The following is a 27,977-nucleotide window of genomic DNA, read 5'->3' as shown; positions in this document are numbered from 1 at the left end:
AAAAGGCCGGTCATTAGATTTTTTTTTTTTTTTTTTTTTAATCACGTGTCTATGACCAAGTCATTAGATGTGTTCATACAGGCTAAGCACAAACAAAAATCTTGCTTACCAAAAACAGGTCACCAGTATGTAAACACTGACCGACTAGTGGCAGGTTCCCTGCCCAGTTGAAACCAGTAAGCAAATCTTCTCAGAAAACCAACTAGTTCAAGTAACTTAGGTTTGTGTCAATCAAATCCAAGAGAAATCGTACAAATAAATAATAAATATAATTTAAATCTTATTTTTGACGAAAAAGACAAACAAAAACAAGGAGTGTATACAACTCAATAAAAAAAAAAAACATGGCCGCCAGATTTAATCCATTTTGTGTCCAACTTTATTACCGCTGTTAATGTAACAGGAACATGGCCCAATCTTAGATGCTAAGCACACTGAAAATTGTTTTGCACATAAAAAAAAAGAGGCTTTTAAAAGAAGCAGTTTACCAGCCAATATACTCTGTAAATTATGCTGATGTTTGCTTTAGCGGAGAAATTTGCTAAGCATGTCATTTGAAATAATTGTGCTTACAGTATTTGAAATATCACCAATCAGAATTACGCAATAACAAGTTAAGTTTAAAAACATTATGTTGGACACAAGAAGGCGGTCAAAATATTACATCGTCCATTTGTTATGTCAAAGTTCTGGCTAATCAAAAATACAATAAAACAATCACATATAAACCTATTGTTCTCAACTTTCCTCCACTTTTGAGTCCACCCCCCCCCCCCCCCCTCGAAGTGTGACGTTAGATGTCCAGGCTACTATGAAACCGGTGTCGCATGCAATTATGTCCTCTATGCAATACTATCCGGAGGACCTTATTGCATATTCAATAATGTCTGCCGGACGTTTTTACATATGCAATCGTGTCCGCCCGGACGCTGTCGCATAATGCAATTGTGTCCGCCCGGACACATTTGCATGTGCAGTTGTGTCCCCCCCATGCAAAACCGTCCTTGCAATAAATTAAACGCCCTTGGTCGACGGAACACGTTCGCCATTTTCTTTTTACAAGCTGAGTGCATGTCATGAACGACATGGGAAATGTTCGGCCGTTGGGTATTCGCTGCAATAATAAAATACGTGAATATTCATGCTGCAATATACGTAGGTTCAGTGCATGCACGCTCGCTCACGCGCGCACATACATGTACAGTCACCGGACGGTTTTTGCATATGCAAAAGTGTCCGGCGGACACAATTGCATCTGACACCGGCATCAGCAAAAGCCCCATAAAAAATCATATCATGATGGAGCAACACTAGCGCACAAAAAACAAAACGGTATAACGTTCAATACATTGTGAACTGCAGTATAGAAAATTCCACATGGGATAGCAACAATTATACCATCCATATATTATAAAATGATTACGTATTACTATACTGCTTGTTATTGTTAATTTCTATAATATTTGATAAATTTAGAAATGCCACACAGTGGTTTTTCATATAAAAATCTCAAATCTAAGCGGGCTTTTTTTATCTCAGACAAAATGTCTTGAATATTGATAACAAAACCTTTTTAAATATTTATAAGTCTGCAACTAAATACAGTGGGTTGCATTTGAGTGGATATCACTGTATCCTTCTGGTTTATCGACAGTATCGGACAAGATGAGTGACCACTACAACAAAAATTCGAAAATGTTCAGTTTTTAGCCTCGTCATACGAAGCAAGTTTTACTGGCAACTCGCAGGCAACCAACTGCAGTGCATGCTACAGGACCACTTTGGAAGCACAGGAGTCCTTCAAACATTTGCTTACGATCCCCAAGAAAAATATGTGAACATTGAACTGTGAATGGCTTCCCTTCATGGAGACTGCCTGGAACTGGTTGCCTGTTAAAAGCCTTCCTGGTCCCAATTTCATAGAGCTGCTTTAGCAACAAAAACATTGCTAAACAGTTTCCTGCTTAGCAGAAATGAGCAGGATGCCAGTCACAATCTGTACATGCGACATTGTACCTTGACTGGTAACCTTATTCTGGTAAGCATAATTTTGTTGTGCTTAGCTACTTTTTGTGCTTAACAGTTTCCTGCTTAGCAGAAATGAGCAGGATGCCAGTCACAATCTGTACATGTGACATTGTACCTTGACTGGTAACCTTATTCTGGTAAGCATAATTTTGTTGTGCTTAGCTACTTTTTGTGCTTAACAGTTTCCTGCTTAGCAGAAATGAGCAGGATGCCAGTCACAATCTGTACATGTGACATTGTACCTTGACTGGTAACCTTATTCTGGTAAGCATAATTTTGTTGTGCTTAGCTACTTTTTTGTGCTTAACAGTTTCCTGCTTAGCAGAAATGAGCAGGATGCCAGTCACAATCTGTACATGTGACATTGTACCTTGACTGGTAACCTTATTCTGGTAAGCATAATTTTGTTGTGCTTAGCTACTTTTTGTGCTTAACAGTTTCCTGCTTAGCAGAAATGAGCAGGATGCCAGTCACAATCTGTACATGTGACATTGTACCTTGACTGGTAACCTTATTCTGGTAAGCATAATTTTGTTGTGCTTAGCTACTTTTTTGTGCTTAACAGTTTCCTGCTTAGCAGAAATGAGCAGGATGCCAGTCACAATCTGTACACTGACTGGTTACCTTATTCTAGTAAGCATAATTTTGTTGTGCTTAGCTACTTTTTGTGCTTAAGCAGCTCTATGAAGTTGGGCCAAGGCCCTTAGACATTGGATCACCTTGCAACTTGCACCATTTCATACTCAACATAATATTATGACTCAAGTCTAAGGCAGGATTCGAACCAGAAAGACAGGAAAATACAACTGGGTCCGATTTTTCTAAAGCTTAGTTCTGACCAAAACAAACTTAACAGCTTACTCCCAAGTCCTTGGTTTTTTTTAACACTTACTTCAACATGCACTGAGTAAAATAAAAACACTATATAAAGGGACAAATTATCAGACACTTTAAGATATTATATTTACAGTGTTAATTAATGTCTTTCCTTAGAGCAGGGCCCAATTTCATAGAGCTGCTTAAGCAAAAAATTTGCTTAAGCACGAAATTAGCTCGCTTATATTACACATGTTACTGGCCAAAATTTCCTGCCATATACATTGCTTATGACTAGTATGAAGCTGTTGTTTACTTAGCATTACAATTGAGTGGAGTCTTGGCCGGTAATCTGATTTTACTAAGCAATGAATGTTTTGCTTAAGCAGAATTTTTTGTTTAAGCAGCTCTATGAAATTGGGCCCAGGTCTGCAATTACACGGAGGCCACGGCTCCTATTGCCCCTAATCTTGGCCTTGTTGCCCCTTCATAAGTTCCCCATAGGCTTTACAAAAATGTCCAATGGGATTGCCCTTTACAAAACTAAAATAGCCTTGCCCTCTCCAAAGATGAAATTCCAGACTGACTAAAAGAAAAAACAAAACACTGGTTTTAGTTCAGATTTATAAATTGGACACAATTAGTACCTTATTAATAACAGGTAACAAAATTAAATAAAGAATATTGTCCATTTAGTTTTTATGAGAAAAGAATACATTCAAACGAGACAAAGAAATTAACTATCGCCTTTTAAATAACGCAGTAAGAACGCTAATTCCTGAATAAATATAAAACAAGTTTTGCAATTTTTTGTACAAGAGCAACATCAAACTTTGAAAAGCATATTCTGGCAAATCGAAACAAACAACAAGTTTTGTCAAAGATGTATGAAAAATGCCTATAAAAAAGACTTCTGACGACACCTTTTACACACAAGTCTTTGTTTTCACAACGAAAAACAAAATGTTAGGCATGCTGAGTAAGAAATTTCGTATAAATGTTTCCATTTCTTTGATCTATCAACAAAATAATTTATGTTCACAACAGATATCAAATAATTACCCATTGGACATTGGGACGTGGTACAACAGTTACAGTTATTCATACAAAATTACTTGTTCTTAGTTGATCTTGTAGAAATGACTTTTTTAAACAAAATAATACATGCAGATATAGATAGTTAGCTAACAAACAAACAAACATGTTAAAAGTGAACTGTTTTTCTTCCAGAAACGTACCATAATTATGAGATTTTTGGGTGGAGTTTTAAGAACCAGCCCTCTAGATTTAAGTGACATATTTAAAAATGAAACCAGCAAATCTGATCATACATTTCCAATCCAGTGTTTGATGTCTTGTAGGTGTGGCATCTAAGATAAATGTTAGAAACTCGTTGCCTGAAACTGGTTGCCTGTACATTGCCTCGTGTAACATGGCCTTAATGTTTCAGTAGGCGCATATTTTTTCAAGGTTTACAAAATTAAAAAAAAAATTACTTCTGAAAAACCGCAAAAATGGTGAGGAAGTAGTAAGAAGGTCCGGTTAAAAATACGTCCAATAAACAGTTTAAGCTGTAAGAATTGTGGCCTTATGAAGCCCTGGTATCGCCTGACTTTAGACATAGCCTAATAAAAGGGTTGAATTAATATTACACTTCTGAAAATCTATTTGCTAACTGTACACCTTCTTTGATACTGCAAATATTATGTATGCTGTGTTTCATGTTGGAGCAAAAGAAATTGGGTCTGGGTACAATATCAACGAAAAGTAGGAAACTGTTTTAAAAGACGCTGCCGTACCTAGTTTGCAATCTGTGGCTGGCCGTTGATGTATTTTGACGTGATCATGCCGTTTTCTTCGTTGATGACTGTTTCTTGGCCGTTTTCTCTGATCCTAAAGAGGAGAGGTTTAATTATTTTAATAAATTATTTTATGTGAGTTACATGTTTGTGCCCTTAATGTCTTCTTCCCTACCTGCTTTATATAGCAAACCACCAATGAATATTAAATTTGGTATTAGCACCAGACTAAAGACTGTGAAGGTCTCAAGTTCATTTGAAAGTCTGGGAATCAATACAGTTTGCAATTTTGTTTCTGTTACGCGTTAAAGAAATACATGTTGGACCCCCAAAAAAGGCGCACCAAAATGTGAATAGTCTACAAAACGGACATGCCTAATTTTCCTGACAATGACTGTAGACATGATAGAGCAGACTAATAAAAATGTTGAGACCAATAACCACTCACTCAGCAACAGTGATGTAAATCACGATCCACTAAAGCAGTAGACCCTAACAAGGTTCAAGAAAAAGAAACTCAACACATCCTCTTCGACTATAAATTGCAGTACTGCTATGCCAAGTGTCCATAAGCCTTTTTGCATGTTTTGAGGTATGGTGGACGTGATATGCGCATCACACGAGGCGACTGATGCCACACTCACCATGAACGTTGGTGGTCAATAGGTTATGTGTAAACGTCGCGTCGCCTAAAAAGCGCACTTCACTGAACAACACACGCTCTATTTCTATGGTCTATCCGCAAAAAAATTACCCAAACCTTACACATGTAGTGTTGTAGCATTGCGTCCGCCATATCTCAAAGAGGCTTATGGAAGATGGTGGGGGGATAAACTAAACTTACTTTGTCGTTTTTATCCTCTTGCCGTTGACCATTTTTGTTGATGTTGAGACACTTCGCATGTTGGATGGACCGCCTCCAAAAGATGACGAAGATGAAAATGACGTAACCCTGTGGTGAATAAGATAGCAAGTAGATTCACTTTAATAACAAGCTCTTTGTGTTATGTCTTATCGAACTAGCAGCTGTGTGAAAATTGTACCCAGGTCTCAGCAGCTTTACACTTCTACTTCTACAGTACTTGGATAATCGGTAGGGTCCATAAGACCTACTTGTCCATGAGGGGGGCAGGGGTGCATTTGCACAAAAAAGGGCACGTAACAAAAACTCATCACTGCTTATGTGTGCAGTCGCCACTCCCCTAAATACCTGCATCTTCCCCAAGGTCCAAATCATCACATAAATATCACTCAGATTTCCATGGCTGATGAAATTGTTATACATAACAATTAGAACAAGTTTTTGTGCAGTGGTAAAACACCAGCCGTCGATTTCACAAAGAGTTAGGACTCGTCTTATGACGAGTAACTCGTCCTAACTTAGGATTAATCTTAAGGTCTGCATGCAACAGTGCAGGGTTGGGACCCGTCCTAAGTCCTAAGATTAGTCTTAAGTTAGGAAGAATTTTTCTGAAATCGACGGCAGACTCTCTGAAGTGCAGGAGGTGCATTTTAAAAAGCTACTCTAAAAATCTGATGGAATAGACAATTGTTAAGGCCCTGGGCCAAAGTTCATAGAGCTGCTGAAGCGTACAGTAATTCTTCTAACCGGAAAAAGGACTAGCTAAAATACCACAGTTATCTGGACTGGCATCTGTATAGTCTCCCGACGATGACTAGAGCAAGCTATAGTCAAAACGTTGAGACCAACCCAAGAACTGACTCCGGTAGTACAGTTAATTACGATCCTATAAACAAGTAGTAGTCCCAGCCTATTTCTAAACCATCCGCCCAGGTAATAGTTAATAATAAGCAGGACAGTTATTTTCAGAACTGAGAAGTCTCCCGAACACCCGAACATTCTACTCCGCGGTAGTAGAATTAAGCAAGACAGTTCTCTAAGAACAAACTCTACCTGGCAAGTAGATACACACATGGTGTTACCGCAAACATTGATACCTCACCATGCAATGCCTCAAATCCTATATAATACTGTATATTGTTAGGTTGAACGAAGAGACATTGACTAGATTAGGATATGTATCTGCCACCTTTGAATTAGCATGCCGGCTCTACCAACTGAGCTATCTAGCCCTAAAGTTGATGTCTCTAAAATATCTTTGTTCAAAGGTGCCAGACAGATGCCATTTCACCTCAAACTGTTTATTCTTGCTGAGCAGGAAAAAACTGTAAAGCATTTCCGCCTGCTTAAGCAGCTCTATGAAAATGGGCCTTAATAAGAGGCTAATACACACCTGTGGAAAGAGTACAATTGACTAATAATTAGGTACATGTACGGCATAATTTGATAGGACCCAAAGCAGGATTCAAACCCAAGACCACCAAGTTGAAGGCAAGTAAAGCCCATTACAACAAGATCATCCCCACCCTTAAAGGCAGTCGACACTATTGGTAATTACACATGTACTCGGAATAATTATTGGCATAAAACCTTTCTTGGTTAGGAGTAATGGGGAGAGGTTGATAGTATAAAACATTGTTAGAAACGGCTCCCTCTGAAGTAATTTTCCACGAGTTTGATTTTGAGACCTCAGATTTAGAACTTGAGGTCTCATAATCAACCATCTGAAATCACACAACTTCGTGTGACAAAGGTGTTTTTTTCTTTCATTATTATCTCGCAACTTCGACGACCGATTGAGCTCAAATTTTCACAGGTTTGTTATTTTATGCATACACTGTATGTTGAGATACACCAAGTGAGAAGACTAATCTTTGACAATTACCAACAGTGTCCAGTGTCGGCACTGGACACCTTAGGTATTTGTCAAAGACCAGTATTCTCACTTGGTATATCTCAAAATATGCATAAAATAACAAACCTGTGAAAATTTTGGCTCAATTGGTCATTGAATTTGCAAGAGAATAATGAAAGAAAAAACACCCTTGTGGAATTACTTTATGTGCTCCAGGCTTCAGGCCAGAGTCTTTTATTATTTGAGAGTGAGAAATTATACCTCTTTCTAAAAAACTACATTCCCTCAGAGTTTCTCACAATGTTTTATACTATCAACATTATTTTGAGTAATTACCAATAGTTTCCAGTGCCTTTAAAGCCTTCAAAAGATTGAAATTCATGAAAATTTGTTTCATCAGAAAGTTTTGGAATAATTTCAAATATCCTTCTTACCCTGATGATGCACCAAAACTACCGAAATCGCTGAAACCATCGTCAAAACTGGAGGTGAAGAAGTTACTGTGGGGACAAGCAGGGTGTGGGTTTTTGGTTATTGCATGCAGACACGGACAAGTCTAATTCTCATCATGCCTCACACAGAAACAAAAGGTCAAAAGGTCAAGGTCAAAGGGTCAAGGGTCAAAAGGTCAAGGGTCAAAAGGTCAAGGGTCAAAAGGTCAAGGGTCAAAAGGTCAAGGGTCAAAAGGTCAAGGGTCAAAAGGTCAGGGTCAAAAGGTCAGGGTCAAAAGGTCAAGGGTCAAAAGGTCAAGGGTCAAAAGGTCAAGGGTCAAAAGGTCAAGGGTCAAAAGGTCAAGGGTCAAAATGTTGGGGAGGGGTGGAGAAAGATGGCATGTACAACATTGACATCATTCATTGTAAGTTTAAAAAAAATTCAGCACCTAACATGTAGGAGACTGAAAAGCATTGGGCAGGCCCATATCCAATCAATCGCAGCCCATGCGTTAATAACATTAAAAGCCGGGTTTTATCTGCAGTGTTTTGTGTGTTTTTTCATGCGTGACCTCGGTTTGAATACTTAATTAGTCCAAAGGGCTTCTGAAATTCAGTTTTTTTTCGGCCTTTTTCTGAAAAGTATTGACAGAAATTATGTAGCAGTAAATTGAAACGAAGAGCATACATGTATTATATATCTGTCATTTTGTTCACTATTATTTTCAAACAAAACGACAGATATGCCCTTTGCTTCAATTTACTGGTACATTATTTTATTTGAGACTTTTCAGAAAATGCCGAAAATGACAGAATTCCAGAAGCCCTTTTGACTAATTAAATATTCATACAAAGGTCACGCATGAAAACCGATGAATAATTTGTAGATAACATGAAAGGAATTTCAGTGTGGTGCGGATTGACTGTATCAGAAGTTGTCAATACCTCCCATAGTGCTGCACACTGTAAATGCTTTTCTCTGCGGTAAAGTCTGGTTTATAATTCCTGCGAATATAAATTTTGACATTGCACATTTGCAACGAATTTCACAGTTGACCCATGTTCAACTCCTTCGAAACATTTGCTGGAAAAACAACCATGTGACTTCAAATATTTATGGAAAGCCAGGTTAGGCTTTCCAGTAAAACAAAAACAAAAAATATAGAGCCACAAAGTTATGAGCAAAGCTGTGAAGTGTGGATGTGGTTAATAATGAAGATTGTTAAGAATGTTTGTAAATTCACTAATTTGTGAACATGCGTTGAGTGTTAGCCTGGGTTAGTGAACTGAAACACATACATGTACATGTAAGCCCTTTCAAATTTGTACGTACAGTACCCAACTGATAGTTTTGGTCAAACTGCTGGCTAGCGTGCTACACTCTCTTTGAACCAATAATAATAATAATAGACTGTTTTTATATAGCGTTTTTCACGCCCAAGGGGTGTCTCAAAGCGCTTCTGACATTATTACCCCTGGTCACTGGGCCTTAAATAATTCCTTAAACCATCCCAGCTGCCTGGGGAGTATACAGCATAAGCGCAATACATGCGCTACTCGGCTAAAACAATCACAATAACCATCTCTGCCCTCACAGGTACCCATTTACCCCTGGGTGGAGAGAAGCAAATATAGTTAAGTGTCTTGCTCAGGGACAAAAGTGTCACGACCGGGATTCGAACCCGCACTCTGCTGAACAGAAGCATCAACGCTCGAGTTCGGTGCTCTTATCCACTCGGCCACGACACCCCTTAAGGCAACGTATGGCATTGGCAACGTATGGCATTGGCAACGGTGGCAAAGCGTCTGTGGCAAAATTGAATCAAGTATTAAGGTAGAGTACTGTTTCGAAAGCTGGCAAAGCTGCAGCTACTGATGTAGTTAATGTTGGTTAAACTGTAGCTACCAAAGCACCTACTCTCCTTGCATCAATATAAGGTAGAGTATTTCCGAAAGCTGGCAAAGCGGCAGCTACTGATGCGTTTACTATCTTTGAATCAAGATAAGGTATGGCAATCCTAATGCTGGTTAAGCTACAGCATGGAGGATGGATACAGCTACTAATGTACTTGACCTCCTTACATCAATTAATGTAAATGTGTCGGGTACAGTACATGTATCAGTAATATTGGCAAAGCTGCTACTGTTGCGCATACCCTCTTTGAACAAAGATAAGGTTAAGGTATGACATTGCTAACGCTTGCAAAGCTGCAGCTCCCATAGTGTTCATTCTCTATGAATCAAGATAAAGTAGAGTATGTTGGCAAAGCCGATGCTACTGTCAAACGTTCGGACTTTGAATCAAGACACAAATTTTTTGTAATTTTGGCAAAGGGGTTTTCATTTTCCTCAAGAAAACAAATTCGACGCCGGATCTTGTAGTAATTTTGGTCAATAGTTAGTTCAAAATGCATTGCAAACCGGGATCTGGTTCAACATGAAAACTATTGTTGTTATTCTAACACTAAGGGTGTACTCTACCCTCCATAAGGACGAAAGGTTAAGATTCGGGATGTGCCTCCAACTTTAATAATGTACAGTCTACATTTCCATGGAGTTCTTTGATACAGTGCACACTTTGTGCCTGCCAACCTTTGACCCCAAGTCTACAACCTCACGACCCAGTCCTGGTGCAAGACGTCCTAGGCATTATTTCTTTGCTACCTTTAGATTATTTAACATCAACGCACATACACTGTACAGTGCACTACAGCGGTTCACCGTTAGCGGGCGATGTTCACGGCACTACGATTGCAACGTGGTCATGAAAATGAGTTCAATGATGTGTATAGAGCGCCCTCTAATGGTGAAGCGTGACAGAGCCAAATATGACCATCGACGGCCCGCTATTAGTGAAGCGTGACAGAGTTGTATCTATGACCAATCAGTCAGGGGAAAAAAAACGCTAAGAACATCTTGCACCAAGACTACTCATGACCCCGAATTGTAGTTTTATGAATCCCATTTATCAATACACAGGCAAGGTGTCTGGGTTGCCAGTCTTACCCGCGGGGCTGAAAGAAACTCCAAGGATCGCCGAACGGGTTGAAGAAACTCGTCGTGGCGAGAGGACTGAAGAAGGTGAAAGGAGTGAATGGGGACGGAGGAAAATACAAAGAAACAGGTGGAAAGGACAAAGTAGAAATATAATCCGAACGAGGGATACCTCAGTGCAACCCCGTCTTTAGTTTACCTTGCAGCAAACAGTACATTTTTGTAACATGTACACTTTTAATAGATGTTATTTTTGTATCAGGGATAAAATTGTTTACTCTTGCACTAATGTGTTTTAAGCACTGTACACTTAGTAGTTACTTAGTACTTTCCCCGATTCTGTGAACAAAATCAAAAAGCAAACAACTCGGAGGGGACTCTGGTGGGATTTTGAATCCCATCCAAGTGATTGGCATCTGGATTCTGTTCACAGAACTCGCGAAAGTACTGACTACACTGTGCTTATAAAACACATTGGTGTGAGGGTTAAAGGAGAAGTACACGTTTGGTATTTACTCAAAACAAATATTAACTTAAAAACTGACTTAGTAACAAGCATTGGGGAGCTGTTGATAGTATAAAACATTGTGGGAAATGACTCCCTCTGAAGTAACTTATTATTCGAGGAAGAGGTAATTTCTCTCTAAAATAATAAAAGATTTCTAGCTAGAAGTCTTTTATTCTTATCTGAAAGCACACAAATTCGTCCAACACGGGTGTTTTTTCTTTTATAATTTCCTCTCAACTTTGATGACCAATTGAGCCTAAATTTTCACAGGTTTGTTATTTTATGGTTATGATGGGATACACCAAATGAGAAGACTGGTCTTTGACAATTACCAAACGTGTACCTTCCCTTTAAAACAAATTTCATGAATACATGACCGTACACAAACTATTGTTCAGTGCAGAGTTTGTGTCATTAGGGTTGAATAGAACACTCCAAATTTCACACTGATTTCCAAATCTGAGTCTCAAATAGTTGACAGGGAAAGGTGAATCGAGAAACCATCTTTAAAAATGATGAAATGGGTCGATACAGAACTAACTCATGTTTAGGAATGTCAGCTTTCAGCCAGTCGTGTTCATAGATGAAATCAAATGATTCATGTTAAAAATGGACTTTGATTAGGAGTGAAAAACCACATACATGTAACTGTTCTATAATCTGCAGAGCAATGAAATTCTGGGTCATTTTTAGCAGGTGAATAAGCTGGAACTTGTTAAAAGAGGGGCTCCAGGTAAAACAATCAGTTCAGGACTCTATCTATTGGAAAATGAGTGGATCACAAAACTGAATCAGGCATGCAACTACCCGTTGAAAAAAAAAGAGGAAAATTTTCACAAAGTCACAACGCAAGTGCGGAGCGAGGCAGACGAAACGCGGCAGCCGAATCGCCACGGGACATGGTACCCACAATGGTACCCTAGAAAATGTTCAGGTTTATTATGCTCTTAGGAGCATTGTTAGCATGTACTAGGCTTATTTTACATGATTGTAGTTGTACACTGTTGTTGCCAGGCATATATAGGCTAAATAAAACCAAAAAAAACTTTTAAAAAACCAGGTTTTTTGTTGTTGTTTTTTTTAAGTTTTTTTTTTTTTTTTTTTCACGTAAAAAAAAAAAGAAAGAAAAAACGCGGAAGAGTTGCATGCCATCTGAATTTAACCTTGGAGCACCTCCTTAATTTTGCAAGAAGTTTATCTGAGACTAAAAAAAACAAAGCAAAGCTACATGTACATGTTAAGCTTTTTTCATTTTTCAGTTTGAAGTTAAGATTTTCTCCCTGCATTAAAGATGAAAATAAGTACAAGGTTGAAGAGTTATTGAATTTGAATGAATGGAAAATGAAGTTGGTGTGACAAATCATGAAAAATGAAAGTGAATTAACAGATTAAAAGCTGATAAAGACTATCAAAATGAAGAAAACCTTGTAGATATTTCAAGCTTATATTATAATTCAAACCTTGTTCAAAAGAAGCTGTAAGGAAAATCAATGTGGTTGAAAAAGATTGATCAAGTTACATGTAGTTAAAAAAATGTTAACATAAAGAGCAGATTCTAATCCCGATATCTTTTGGGAGATCCCTTATTTTTTCCCATGTTGACAACACTTGGTGGCAGCAGACATATCGATATCCCGGAGCTGTGTATTTGGAGAGTTGTGACCCTTTTCGAAACCACGGCTTCTGCTCCAGACTCGGCTCAGGCTAGCTTGGCCCCGCGGTTGTTTTGACAAATTGCGCGTGCTTTGCGTACGCGCTCAGGGCTTCAGACGAGAGGACGGAGCCTGAAGCTCAACCCAAAGCTGAAGTCATGGTTTTAAAAAGGGCTATAGAGGGACCAGTTTTTTGTTGTCATGTGGTTGCTGAATGCCATTTTTGGTGTAGCCTAGTCTGGCACCCTATGTGTGCATGCTGTGTTTTTTTTCAACCCAAAAATTGCTTCCAATCACAAGTTAACGCAACTCTTTTAATAAAGGGTGTTGGAAGCTTTGCATGGTGTGGTGAATGAGAGTAACTATGAATACATGTACATGTTAAATCTCTTTTGAGGGAGTGTTGGCTCTGAAAAAAAAAACGGTTTGGCCTTGACGTTTCGAAGAGTATACTCTCCTGAAGACGAGCAGAGTATACTGTTTGAAACATCGCGACCAAATTAGCTCTTTTTAGAGCCAAAACTCCCTCAAAAGAGATTTTACACATGGTTGTACCCGCAAGTTAACTATATTTATAGTTACTCTGACTCTCTTAATACATGTAAAGCTCTGCTGTATACGTGTATGTGACTGGTACTGTTTCCATTGCTAACAGTACTAAACGATTGTGCACATTTTTTTTCTTAAAACATTTACCAACAAACGTCCCCAAAACTCCTTTTCACCAAGTGGTAGAGTAGTTTCTAATCCTAGAAGCAAAACAGCAAGACAAACTTGTTTGCTTTATTAATGGCAGAATATTTTGCCTGACTGAAAATCAAAGAAAACTTGATTTGCTGCTCATGAGTTCTACGCGAAAAAGAACTTTACGCCGCTGTGATTAAAAAAAAAAGAGAAGAGATGTTATGTACCCGAAGGACACTGTTGATCAAAGTCAACTAAACAAAATATCGTCTGACGACACTTACCCATGGCCTGGAAAACCAGATCTTCCAAATGAATCCTGAAAGAGCGTCCCATGGCCCCGTGCTTGCGGATGACCCATTCTTGAATCTGTGGCAACAAAATTTGCATTTAAATTTTAAAAAATTAATTCATCCTAAAAACTCAATACAACTTTGCCCAAACTTGTTTTGAATGAAAATGGCAGAATGTGTAAATTTTTTCAGGAATCATTGTCTTTAAAGGCACTGGGCACCTTTGGTAATTGTCAAAGACCAGTATTCTCACGTGGAGTATACCAACATACATATTGCATAAAGAAACAAATCTGTGAAAATGTTGACTCAATGGGTCATTGAAGTTGCAAGAAAGGCTTCAGGCCAGAAGTCTTTTAACATTTGAGTGAGAAATTACCTCTTGCTTAAAAAATGTACTTAACTCAACCTTCGGTAAACTTACCTTCAAAGAAAGCTGCGAACGGGTCGCTGGTTCCAAAGAACTCTTTGAATATGTCGTCTGGATTTCTGAACGTGAAGTGGAGGTTGCCGCCAAAGTCTCCAAAGTTGAAATCATTATAATCGTTTGGAGCCGATCCACCTATTGGTAGAATAAGAAGATTCTCAAAGTCAGACTTTGTTAGAAATCTTTCTCATAACCCTGTGAATTTATTGAAAACCTCAATTTTTATAATTTGTCATGCAGGCCTCAAATTAATCTACGGTACCCACAGCAATTGTGGTGCCTTTGCTTTTGCTGTAGTACCCTTTGCAAAATTCTAATACAAATTAACAATTTCCTCAAAGAAGATCTTCTTGGCTTAAGTGACTTAGATAGTTCAGTTGGTAGAGCGATGGCCAGTTAATCTGGTTGTTGCAGGTTCAAGTCCACTCTAGTCAATTTGTTCAACCAAAAATAATTTTACATTTTGTTATAAACCTTTGAAAGGAAATAGGCAACGCTTAATTTACAAATTTGGGAAATGTACGGTGATTGAAAAAAGAGAAAATTCTTTCTGTTGGGGCAACAAATAAATGTTTCACTTACCTCCTCGTTTCAGACCATCAATGCCATATCTGTCGTAAATATCCCGCTTCGATTCTATGGGGAAAAAATTACCCGAGGAAGAAGGGGAAAATTATTACAAATTTTTCCAACTGGGACCAGAAGGCACAACCACTCGACCACAGAGCATGTAACACAAAGAAGAACCCATCCCCCAAACCATGCTGTAAATGAAAACACAGTAAGGTGACACACTCTCGTAATGGGGTGTCGTGGTCGAGCGGTCTAGGGGCGGTGGAGTCAAGTTCTGTTATTTACAGAATGCGGGTTCCAATTCTGGCCTGGTCAGTTGTGACACTTGTGTCCTTGAGCAAAGCACTGTATCATAATTGCTTGGCATAAATGGGTACCGATAAGAGCTGGGGAGTAACCTGCATTTGACTGCAACTTGTCCAGGGAAATAGAAATATTCTCAGTCATTTAATGCCAAGAGAAGCAATTTTTAAGTTAAGCATCACAAGTGTCAAAACGATGATTCAAACCCACACTCCGCTCACTTAAAGGCAGTGGACACTATTGGTAATTACTCGTACTAAATATTAGCATAAAACCTTACTTGGTAACGAGTAATGGGGAGCTGTTGATAGTATAAAACATTGTGAGAAACGGCTCCCTCTGAGTAGCCCTAACATAGTTTTCTAGAAAGAAGTAATTTTTGACGAATATTGATTTCGAGACCTCAGAATTAGAATTTGAGGTCTCAAAATCAAGCATCTGAAAGCACACAACTTCAGGTTTTTCTTTCATAATTATTATCTCACAACTTCCAATTGAGCTCAAATTTTCATAGGTTTGTTATTTTATGCATATGTTGAGATACACCAAGTGAGAAGATTGATCTTTGACAATTACCAATAGTGTCCAGTGTCTTTAACCACCAGAACTTGAATTTGATGGGTAAACCGCTCCGCCATGACACCCTACTATTTTCAACATAAAGTATTGTCTTACTGTCTGAGAGCACTTCATACGCCTCAGACACCTCCTTAAACCTCCTCTCCGCATCGTCTTTGTTGTTAGGGTTCTTGTCCGGATGCCATTTTAACGCTTTCTTTCTGTATCTGTAGATATTCAAAGGAAAAATCGACACTTTCAGTTAAGAATTCTTGGCTCACATTTTGTTTTTTATATAAACTTCAAAAAGGTGATCAAAATTGGGAAACGTCAAGCAATATGGGTCTCTAGGTGTTTTTATTGTCCGCACTTGTGCCACCCTGATGTACACAGCCCTTGCAGTAGAATGGTTTCAAAAGGTTGGTCAACTCGCTGAAAAATGTCACCAACAGAAAAATGTGATGCCAGCCATTTTATAGATCCTTTCATATCCCGCATACCTTGCCAGAATCAGAGGGTATCCCCCAAATGTTCCAAAACTTTAACACACTTTCCTCTGGTACAGGAAGTACATGTACATGTACATCCCCCTCCCCCCCCCCCCCCCCCCCCCCCTAACGCCTAAAAAAAAATCAGCTGTGATTCCAAGTAAACAATAAAGACAAAATTTGGGGGGTTGGGCTGGGAACACCATGCCCCATACTGAGCACAAAAAGTTATTCACCAGAGCATGATTGGTCTGTTGGTATACACAATGGCAACTTTTTGTATGCAAGTTCGCACAAAACAAGGCTAAAAGCCACTCTAGGTAAAGGGCTACAAGGAAGAAAACATAGAAATGCAGAAACTCAGTGGAGCTGAAGGTAAGAATTGATATTCCTCATAGGTTTAAACTCATTTGTTTAAAGCTTCTTTTTTGTAATTTGCCTATTTGTATCTTGTATCTTTCTCTAATTGTTTATTTTATTGTTTCTTTCATGCGCTTAGAGGCTTTTGCATTAGGCGCTTTACAAATGTCTTATTATTATTATTATTATAGGATGAAGGGAAACATGCACTCAGGCAAGGAGTTCCAAGGAGATGCAGTACGAGGGAAAAAGCTACTGGAGTACATGTAGCTCTTCGTTCTACATGTACATCTTGGCACAGCCACACTTTTGTATCTGCCATTTGTGATTGACAATGCAATTTTGCAATCAGGGTTCTGGGCTTGATTTCATAAAGTGCTTTGTCCGTCCATGGTCCATCTTATGATGAGCTGGGCCCAATTTCATAGCGCTGCTTAGCGGCCAATTTTGTGCTTACTGTGCAATTTCTATTTCATAGCGCTGCTACACCGCAAACACACGAAAAGGCATGCTAACCTTCCGGTGCTTAATGCTCGAAAATAAATGCTGTCACAATGTAAATCCACAGTAAACACGCAACATGGACGCCCAATTTTTCAGCTAACCTGTGAAATACGCTAAGGCTTAAGCAAATTTTTCTGCTACAGTAAGCACGCAAATTTGCTTACCGTTAAGCAGCGCTATGAAATTGGGCCCTGGCAGTAGTGACTGGTAGTGTGACATCACACTTTAGCAGTTCAAACTAATTCCCACTTCAAGGATCAATCTGAAGCTCTCTGCGAAAAACAGGCCCTGGGGACAAGTTTACAAAGAGCCAAGATTGATCTTAAACTGCAAATCATTCATAGGTTGCTAAGTAAAGTGTGATGTCACAACGCTATAAAGAACACTTAGTGGAGCGCCGGTATCCGCCTAAAGAAGGCGCTCATATCACTACGGTGATACTGTCAACTCATCTTTGGGAATTAGTGCTTAGTGAAATAGAGCCCTAGTCTAGACTCTAGCTCTGGCTTAAGGTTCTGCCAACCATTTTGAATCTGTTTCCCATGCCAAGAGTACATTGCTCCTTGAAAAGTAGCCAAAGCCAGCCGACGAGACCAACGGTCTGGTTCAACAGCACCAGCCGCACTGGCTGGTTGAAATATTCAAAACACATTGTAACACAAACAAACCGTACAGCCGTACAAATATACACACACACATAGCGCATTGACATTTTACTAGTACTGGTACACTCTTCCGCTTTACTTGGCATATCCCAGCACTGTGCATTACACACAGTGCATGTTCACTGCACATAAATGCAATAACTCAATTGCTTATATATGACTTGCACAAATATGAATGTATAAAACTTCAAAAGAAGGCAGCTGGCATATGTTATTATTATGTACACATGTACACTTAGTCCACGTATACAGCACATTCTGAAATCTAAATCATTTCACTACTCAGCTGTGGACAGCAAACAGAATAATTAAGTTGATTTCTTCTAAAGGTGCCATGAGACGGAATAATTGAGTCAAGACTATATTTAAAACATGCTATATATCTGGTTGATTTCAGTGAAAAGGACCAACTATATTTCCTATAACTGTGAAACGGCCTGAAGAGCAAGCGTACCTAAGTGCTGTTTCTAAAAATGAGTTTTTCATGATTTTTTTTTTTTTTTTTCTTTCTTTTTAGGAAATTTTTACAGTAACTTATTTTGGTAACACTCATTAGTCAGGCTGGTCAAGACCACATATATTTTTTCTCTGAAATACATCGCAAACACCAACTATCACAAACTTGCCCATTAAAGGGACACATTGCCTTGGATCGGGCGAGTTGGTCTATGAAAAGCGTTTGAAACCGTTTGTTATGAAATGCATTGGTTAGATAGATAATTTAAAAAAAAGGATATTTAATGATCCACACAAACATGCATCAAAATTGCACGGTTTTCCATTTACGTCGCCAGCTTACACGGTCGGCCGTTTAATGGAGTAAAATCTTTGACTTCACAAAATGGCCGACCTTACTTGTTCACAACGTAAAAGGAAAACCATACAATTTCGAGGCATGTTTGTGTGTATCATTGTATTCTATTAAATTACACAATGTATCTATAGGGGCTTAACCAATGCGTTTTTGATTTTTAAAAAAAGGGTTTCAAACGAATTTCAAAGACCAACTTGACCGATCCAAGGCAACGTGTTCCTTTAACATATTATTGTCTGTGAATTAATTCTAGACGAAAAGTGAGCATTACATCAAACTTCCCTGGATGCACTCCATGCAATTTTCTGCCCTAATAATCACTTACGCTTTTCTTATTTCGTCTACCGAGGAGCCTTTGGGAACGCCAAGGACGCCGTAGTAATCCACCATTTTGTCTGTCTCTCTGTGCCAGAAGAAGCACCTCCGAGCTTTCTATAAATGTAGGACTGCTCAGTCACCTAATGCAGAGGGAAAAACAAATCATCATGGTTAGATTGAAAGTTTTGCAGACTACATACATTGTATTCGAGAGAGAAAGCGTTGCAAACGGCCGCAGAAGCGCAGGCCTGCATGTGTCATTTTTGAAAGCACTTTCTCCGTGGAAAAGGACACCCTATGAGGATATTGTAATTTCTACTGGAGAATTTCAAGGAAACCAAGGCAATTGCCATGGGCCTGCCATGGGGCACAGAGGCACATCGCCTTCTTTGCCTCTGTGACATCAGGCCTGGGAGTATAAAATCACAATTAGTACTTCAGCCTATACATTATAAAAATTAGTTGTCAGGGCTCGAATTTTACACTGGACCCCGGGCACGAGGCCAGTAGTTTTAGTCTCCAGACCATATTGAATAACCCCTTTGTTGCTATGAAAGTAGCCATCATGTAGGGCAAACTGTTTGCAGCGTCTCTAAACAGATGCCATTTTGTAGGGCAGATATTTGAGTAGTGACGTCGTATTCAAAACGGTCTATATAGGCCAGTATATTTTAAACCGGAAAAGTGTGGTCAATATTAAGGGAAGAGGTGTGGTGATGAGGTTTTCAACTAGTGGTTTAATCCCAACAAGGCCTGGTTCTTGATAATTTACCGAGACGAAGTCGAAGTAGATTATAAAGAACCTTATAACACAACACCCCTCCAGCTATGAATTGGTAGAGCCCTCCGCCACCCTCCCGTAAACAACTCCTTATAAGGGAATGCTGTGGGCTTCGCGCGTATCGCGTTATGTGGCACAACTGTTTCAGCCGTTGCTCTTGACCAATAGGAATGAAGAAACTGTCTTCTAACAACAGGTGCAAGGTCGCGTGTCACGCCCATGAATTAACACTTTTTACGGGTCATAAACAAAGGTTTATACATACCCACGTGACGCGCTCTCCACCAATACGTAGGAATAGCGAAACTCTCTGAGGTATTTATGAATGTGGTTTTTTTAATTTGAAGAACTGACTAATGAAGAATAATAGCCTGATATCCAACTGTATGTATGTCTTGATGCTTAAACTTTGATTTTGGATCTGATGAAAACCCTGCAAAGTTTCTGTTTCTATTTCACATTCTAAACCGTGGTGTGTTATAAAACATTGGACTGGCATATTTTGGTTTCTAGTGCTACAAGTCTATCCTCCCTCGTGCCTGTGACAGGGACCTATTTCCCTCGGCCTTCGGCCACAGGAAAAGGTCCCTCTTTTTTGGTCACTCACAGGCACGAGGGAGGATAGACTTGTTTGTAGCACTAAAGACTGAAATATATGCCAGTCAATATGTGTGTAATAAGACTAAAAGTATTCTAATGTACACATAATGTGATTTTTTGTTCTCGTTTTGATTTTGGTCTTGTAATAGTTATAATTTTCATTCATAAATACCCCAGACAGTTTTGCTAATCCTATTGGGTGAGAGCGCGTCACGTGGGGGTGTTTAAATGGTTGATAATGACCAGCTTGAGCTGTTTATAACAAGTTGATTTCGGATACCATTGTGCAGGTTAGCCCACAACCTCATTTCCAGGGGTGATCCACCTTGACCACTGTGCCATTTTAGCCCCTGTGAATACGAGGATGCCGTACTAAGCGCCCAAATAAATATCTGAAAACTGTCTTCTAAAAGTGCACCACATGTAAAGAGCTCAAGGACGTCGGAAAACAGAAAGTTTTTTACAGAGTTTCCTACTTTATTACATCTTTTTACCAAAATGGCATTTATGAACTGGAATAAAAGAGTAGTTGACTCGTTCTTAATCGGCCGTTTAAAACCTTGCAGGGGTCGAGCCTTTAACGCACGGCCATGACCCACGACCCTGCCGCGGTTCGGGCCTTTATCGCCACGGGCACGACCGTGCAAGGTTTTAACCGGTCGATTAAGAACTCGTCGCTACCCTTTTATTCCCTTATTTAAAATGCTCAGCTCTGCTGTTCATCTTGGAGGGATGCTCTAGGCCCCAAATGGATGATGGCGCAGAGTCACATCAGAAGAGGGGAATGTTTAATAATATGCAGTCCACATTAGGGGAGTCTTGAAGGAAGATTTGAACAACAAAGCTAGTGATGGAGAAAGTTAGGTAAGTCATTCCATAATAAAGGGGCAGCTGAAGTAAACAATCTTTCACCTCATTTGTGTTTTGCCCAATGGTTTCCTTTTACCCTGGTCCAGTAAACATCGGAGCATTCATCTATTTCACTTGAAATTGTAAAAAGATTATTACAATTAGTATTTTATTTTATTTTATAGTATATTAGACATACACAATGATTACTAGTTGGACAGGGGCTGTCAAGGTTTGAAATGTACAAGACTTGTAATAAATTTCTGTTGGAATTTTTAAACTAAGCATACATGTAGTATCAACCAGTAAAAAGGCTACAACCTGACATACAAGATACATACATACGTGTACGTCGTCTGTTAAAAAATGTTCTAGGAATTTCAAGCCCTGGCACTGTACAAATCCTGTTCCTGTTTTTTAAATAGATTTTCTTTGACTCATAACAAAGTTATTTTGAAATACACCATCAGACATCAGAAGCCTGTACTGTAATCACATGTGTACGTACACGTACGTCATACTAAACCTTGTATGCACAATGCTAAAAGGATAACCACTGCATGTACTTTTAACCTTCAGGAGTGAGTTTTTACCGCTATCCGCTATCCGTATCACAAAAGAACATCACTTCGGACAAAGTGGAGGAATTCTATTGTTTGCGTACAATACTCAATGGTCTATATTATTTGCAATGAGCATTGTGTAACCGGCTACGGTTGCTGTGTGTACTGCTGTGTTTACAGCACAGTTGACACTTTGCTGCTAAAAGTCAAGAAAATGTCAGTGGTGTGTTTACAATCTGATATTATTCTAACCAGAGAGTTTAGCCAGGATGAATTTCCTAAGAATCTAGTTTCAACAGTTCCAGAAAAGGTTACACATTTAATCATAATAAAAATAGATTAAACCAAAGCAGCATATGCTGTCTTGTGGTCTTTTATTTTCTAATCCTAAAGAGTCCTAGCTTCTAATATTTTTACTGTGTGATATTCGTGCAAGTACAAAAATGTAGCTTTTGTACATTAAAATTATTATTTACCTAAGTACATTATCTTTGAACATTTGCTGTTATAAGAGAATTTGTATGCAATTGCAGTCTTTTTTTAAAGTCTTTGCTTAGGCTATAGGCCTAGTGCAGTGTATTTTTATTCAATGTTAAAACATAATATTTTTAAACTAAAGTTCACAGTTGATTACAAAGTGTAAGCCAAGATCCTTTGGAGAGGTGCTATGTTGAATAATTAATAAATACAATAAACGGCACACTGTAGCAGTGTGAATCAACCGATTGCAAACAGCTTACCATCCCAACTGACCCACCACTGGTATTAGGCCTAGAGAGTGCTGATTGTAGAACAAAGTGTTTTTGGTCTCACATTTCGACCAGGGCTAAGGAGAGTCTTTCTCAAAAGGCTGCAATCACTACAGCCTTTGAGAAAGACTCATTATTTTGAGGTCAAAATGTAAGGCCCTAATCAGCCTTTGTGAACTTTACATTTTTTAACAGCTGCATAAATATTAAGTGCAGGCTCAAATTTTACAATGCTGGACCGCAGGCTCGAGGCCTTGAGTTTTAGTGGTCAGGCCAGTAAACTATGACCAGGGCCCAATTTCATAAAGCCTGTTAGCACAAAAATTTGCTTAGCATGAAATTTCTTCCTAAAAACAGGATTACCAACCAAATTTCCACATTATTTACAGGATAAGCAAACAACAGCTGAACGTCAGTAAAAAGCAAGATGCAACAAATTAAAATTTGGTTGGTAATCCTGTTTTTATCAAGGAAGAAATTTCATGCTAAGCAAATTTTTGTGCTTACAGGCTTTATGAAATTGGCCCCAGACATGTCAAGCAGTCTTGTTAATGTGTTCAACTGACCTACTGTCTGGAATCCATATTCCATACATGTGTAATGTAAAACAAATGATAATAATAATAATAATAATAAGACTTGTAATGCGCACATATCCACCCTGCTGGGTGTTCAAGGCGCAGTAAACCAAAACAAAACAAAACAAAAACACAACACAAAGAAAACAGACACAACAAAATTAGTCATTGAAAACCTGTGACATAAGATAAGTTTTGAGAAGAGACTTGAATTTTGCGGTACAAAGACAAGATCGAAGATTAAGTGGTAGAGAGTTCCAGATGCGTGGCGCGGCTACAGAAAAAGACCTGTCACCCCATGAGTGTCGAGACTTGGGTTCAATGAGGAGAAGCATGGAACTTGATCGAAGATTCCTTGAAGGAGTGTAAACTTGAAGCAGTTCAGAAATATAGTGGGGAGCCTTTCCTTTAGAGCTTTGTGGACAATGAGCATCAGCTTGAAGATGATTCGTTGAGAGATAGGGAGCCAGTGTAGTTGTTTTAGAATGGGGGTGATAGTTCAAATAAATGTTGAGCTTGAGTCAGGAATAACAATAAATGGGCCTACAGGTTTTAATTTCACTTAGTAATGAAGCTGGTCTGTATGCTTCAATTTTGAAAGGGCAAAGGCACCAAGGCATTTTCTCATTGGTAAAGGGCACCCTATGAATGAGGAATGTAAATTTCTACTGGAGCATTTCAAGGGCACCAGGGCAATGACCAGGGCCCAATTTCATGGCTCTGCTTACCGCCGAATTCTGCGCTTACGATCGCGATTCCCTGCTTACGTGCAAGCGCAGATTTTCTGCGCTAGCCTTGTAAGCGTAGAATGCCTAGTAACGTGAAGTCGCACGCGCAGAAGCCCAAATTCGCCGCTAACCAGTGAAATACGCTTGCCGTAAGCACAGAATTCCCTGCTTCCGTAAGCGCCGATTCTGTGCTTACGCTAAGCAGAGCCATGAAGTTGGGCCCAGGGGGCATGGCGGCAATCGCCTTCGTTACCACCGTGAGGAATCAGGCCTGATGGAGTACACTAACAAAGACAGCTCAGATAAATCTTCTCAACATGTCTTTCTGAGTGCTTTTGTTGTTCAAATAGGAATGTTCAGTTAAATGATTGAAAACAGTAGAATTTAACCAAAGAAAAACACCAGTGTAAAAAAGGCATTCTGAGGACATTACTCCCAAATTTGAGTCCAGAATGCCTCAGTTTTTAAAAATCCTGGGGATGAGAACCCTGAAGCAATTTATCAGGAAATATTTCCGAGGGCAGGGGACTGGTGCAGCTTGCAAAATCTGAATATATTGAGCATTTGTTAGATCGTTTCAAATTGTTCAATCTAAAAAGTAAGCAATCATCAATAGATGGATTACACTAATGCACGTATCAATTGTAGTCCCGGCCCTGGGGGACCCGGGACTTTGGCAGAGGTAGCCGGGACATAGACGGGGATGTGCAAAAACCGTGCACCGCCCTACCGGGAAAATAGCGGGGTCTTTGCCCAGGTTGTACAATTTATTTCCCCGCCCTACCGGGAAAATAGCGGGGTCTTTGGCGAGGTTGTACAATTTGTTTCCCTGCCCTACCGGGAAATAGCGGGGTCTTTGGCGAGGTTGTACAATTTGTTTCCCCGCCCTACCGGGAAAATAGCGGGGTCTTTGGCGAGGTTGTATAATTTATTTCCCCGCTCTACCGGGACAATAGCGGGGTCTTTGGCGAGGTTGTACAATTTGTTTCCCCGCCCTACCGGGACAATAGCGGGGTCTTTGGCGAGGTTGTACAATTTGTTTCCCCGCCCTACCGGGACAATAGCGGGGACATACCTAGCCGGCCTTGAATGAAAAGCTGTCCATATTTCGTCGACGGACGCACAGCCAGCAGCAGTGTGGCACGGTTCGATCCGATCCGTTTACGCACGCGCACACAGGCCGATGTAACCAGTTTCATTTCAGGGCTTTGCCGTAAACGTAATATTTAACAAATTATTTTTGTATTCAATACAAAAGTTAAAATACATTTTATAAAACTTGAAATGAGTATTTCTATTGTTCACATTTCTTCATAGATATAATTTAAAACAAACATTTGATTTAAAAAAGAAAAACAATTATAATATGTTCTTTGTTTAACGTATTTTCTCGTTCCGGTACGCGCGAGACTTGCACAGTCTATTAAACTGGTAATCGCACTGATCAGTGGGTAATCGTGATCAAAAATATCTGTTGGGTACCAGGCAATGTGCTAACTTGACAACTGACTGTTCTGTGTGCGCGCACGTGTGTACGTGTGTTGTGTGATGTTCATGCAATATTAACTGTCAAAAAAGTGCTGTTGATGATCATGCCACGGTTACGTTACATGCACTGGCCCACTCTACTCTAGATCCCAGAGTAAGGACCCCATTGTCAAGAAAACATAAAATCAAACAACAGATATCCTTATCATGGGCTTATAAAACCTGGGAACTGAAATATAAACAAAAACATGCATGTATGCATCAATAATGAAAGCTGATTTTAAAAACGAAGACGTTTTAAATTTTCAGTCCTGATCAATACGACCTCATCAAGCACAACAGCGATCGCAAGTGAAAATGTCAGCTACTGGTCTACATCATATGTACGGCTTCCTTGTGTTGAAAAATAATCATGTTTATTATGCAAATGACGGGTATTGACCGAGCAAAGCATTCTGGGAAATATAAAAAATGGCACGGCAAAATCGTACACCTGGAAACGAGGTTGACAAGGTATTGACCCCCAAAAAACAGTGGAAATGATAGACGCACATTAATTTGCAGTTGAGCGTTCCGATCCGCGGCTCTCTGCTGCAAGCAAGGGGTAAATAGCCATCAGTCAGAACAAATGCCCCGCATGTCGGGGCCGGGATAGTGCAAGGTTTGTAACAAATGCCCCGTATGTCGGGGCCGGGATAGCACAAGGTTTGTAACAAATGCCCCGCATGTCGAGGCCGGGATCGTGCGGGGTTTGTTATAAATGCCCCGCATGTCGGGGCCGGGATCGTGCGGGGTTTGTTATAAATGCCCCGCATGTCGGGGCCGGGATCGTGCGGGGTTTGTTATAAGATGCCCCGCATGCCGGGGCCTGTGTATAGCCGTGGATGTACAAAAAACAAGGGCCCCGCCCGGCCGGGCCGTAGCGGGGCATGGCAGGGACTATCACGCCGAGCCATTTTTACATCCCCGGCCAAGTCGCCGCTAGTCCCGGGTCCCCCAGGGCCGGGACTACAATTGATACGTGCATAAAGGCTAAAGCGTCATCAACCGCCATATTTGATGATTAACAATGCAAAAGTGCATACGTGTATATTGCGGATGTTGACGCTTGGTGCAATCCATCTACATGTAAAACGATACAAACATGGCACAAATTGTTAACAGTACGTCATCATCACTGTGCAGAAACCTCCTCTTATCTGGATTATACTCACACCATGGAGGTTTTGCTACCTCCATGCTAGAGTAGAGGGTGCAGAGTTGACGACAAAACTCAAGGCATAAAAAGATCAGTATACGTGCAAGTTAAAGCAGTTATTTATTTTAGCATTTTGTATGGGGGCTCTTGTTGAAGACATCCAGAGTTGTAGCTGCGATAACGAGGGTTACGTTATCGCAACTACCAGAGTTGGTGACTCAGTCATTGACTGGGAGAACAAATGGAACAGATGCTACTATATGGGGGATTCGACCCAACCATGGAGGATGACCCAACTGTCGTCTTTTCACTAATTTTTTGTATCACCAAAAATGGTATTTCATAATATTAATAGTAGAGAAGAAGTTTTGTATGGCGGCACCACTTTTTCATTCAATATGAAATAATATAATCTAATTTACCTCAATGAGATATCCCTTTCTGTAAAAATGAGTGAAAAGGTGGTGGCACCATACGGAAAGTTACCCATATTTTAGATTGGTCTCGAAAAGACTTGATATTGTCATTGGTAAAAATGTTGAAATTAAGTAAGTAGGCCTACTCCTAACAAAGCTGAGCACTCAAATCAAACCAGCAAAAAAATGTAATGAACAATATTCCGAGAATAATCTACGATAATCTACCACCAATCCTGAGTAAAATGCAAGCCGAGTTCGCAAAGGAAACATGACCCTAGACCGCAGAGGCCACCGATGAACACAGCAAGACCAGTTTCCAGAGACCGAGGATTGCGTGGAATGCGAGTGCATACCGTGCTCTGCTCGGGTGCCCAGGGCCTGCCTTCCCCGGCCCAATAAAACACCAACAGAACCCACAGCACAGACAAGCTCTCCGAGAAATGAGCGCAAAGGATATAATTTGTTAGAGAAAAAAACATATTTTTCATACCTTTTTAAGCTGTGTTTTCGATGGTGGGTTGATCACTGGTTGATATCGCAGCTGTGCCGTCTTCTCTTTCGATTTGTGATTGCGAAAAGTCAGTTTAAAATGTGTTTATGGGGGGAAACTGCCAACGGTACTTCACAAAAATACACAAATAGAAATTTCGCGATTTCTGTTTTTGTTGTGCGTGTGTTTTGTACACACAGCATGCATGGAACGTGCATAAACCAGCTAGGCTCGAAGCAATGTGAACGTTCCACTTTTTATAGGGGTGTTGGTGAACTACATAATTCGAGTTATCTTCAAATTATTTTCTGAAGAAACTCTTACACAATAAAATATAATAAACTGATCATTTTAATACTTATTATTGTTACTTGCTGCATAATAACTGTTAAATATTGTAAACATTGAATATTGATTCGATTGTGAAGATGTGTCATGACCTATTTTTGAGTGCAACTCTCCAAGTGGCAAGTTATAATTGCCCATCTCCGAATAGTATCCCCATTACGAATAGCTGGCTAGTGGGATGTGGGGGGCGGGGGCTACCGCATCTCTTTAAATGTGGCCTATGGTTAACCTTCTTTGTAACAAATACAATTAAT

At 39.7% G+C, this 27,977-nt stretch overlaps 1 protein-coding gene across 3 annotated transcripts; it reads right to left on the bottom strand.

The window, feature by feature from the left end:
- Positions 1–18: 18 nt before the first annotated feature.
- Positions 19–27,555, bottom strand: LOC139948733 (dnaJ homolog subfamily B member 6-B-like). Of its 3 annotated transcripts, XM_071947025.1 has the most exons (12): positions 27,376–27,555; positions 18,940–19,072; positions 15,901–16,010; positions 14,932–14,985; positions 14,347–14,484; positions 13,914–13,998; positions 10,798–10,863; positions 7,795–7,860; positions 5,488–5,595; positions 4,644–4,737; positions 2,653–3,430; positions 19–2,538 (listed from the first exon to the last, which is right to left on the bottom strand). In XM_071947025.1, exons 2-10 carry the CDS (start codon positions 19,002–19,004, stop codon positions 4,644–4,646), a joined length of 786 nt encoding a protein of 261 aa, XP_071803126.1. In that variant the 5' UTR covers positions 19,005–19,072; positions 27,376–27,555; the 3' UTR covers positions 19–2,538; positions 2,653–3,430. The 3 variants fall into 3 exon arrangements, with proteins under 3 accessions (XP_071803126.1, XP_071803125.1, XP_071803127.1); XM_071947024.1 differs by having other exon boundaries at positions 2,653–4,737; XM_071947026.1 differs by lacking the exon at positions 10,798–10,863 and having other exon boundaries at positions 2,653–4,737.
- Positions 27,556–27,977: the final 422 nt, after the last annotated feature.

The sequence above is a fragment of the Asterias amurensis genome, chromosome 16 (genome assembly GCF_032118995.1).
Source record: "Asterias amurensis chromosome 16, ASM3211899v1".
In the NCBI taxonomy this organism is placed as follows: Eukaryota; Metazoa; Echinodermata; class Asteroidea; order Forcipulatida; family Asteriidae; genus Asterias; species Asterias amurensis.
Note: the sequence above shows the minus strand (reverse complement) of the source record. Positions and strands in the feature narration are given on the sequence as shown.

Bases quoted from the DNA above. Each gene is read 5' to 3' on its own strand.
- LOC139948733 (XM_071947024.1), bottom strand. From the start codon at position 19,004: ATGGTGGATTACTACGGCGTCCTTGGCGTTCCCAAAGGCTCCTCGGTA. The intron at 13,999-14,346 runs GTAAGTTTACCG...TTGTTGCCACAG, and splicing joins GTTCGCAGCTTTCTTTGAAG to ATTCAAGAATGGGTCATCCG. The intron at 4,738-5,487 runs GTAAGTTTAGTT...TCTCCTCTTTAG, and splicing joins AAGAGGATAAAAACGACAAA to GATCAGAGAAAACGGCCAAG.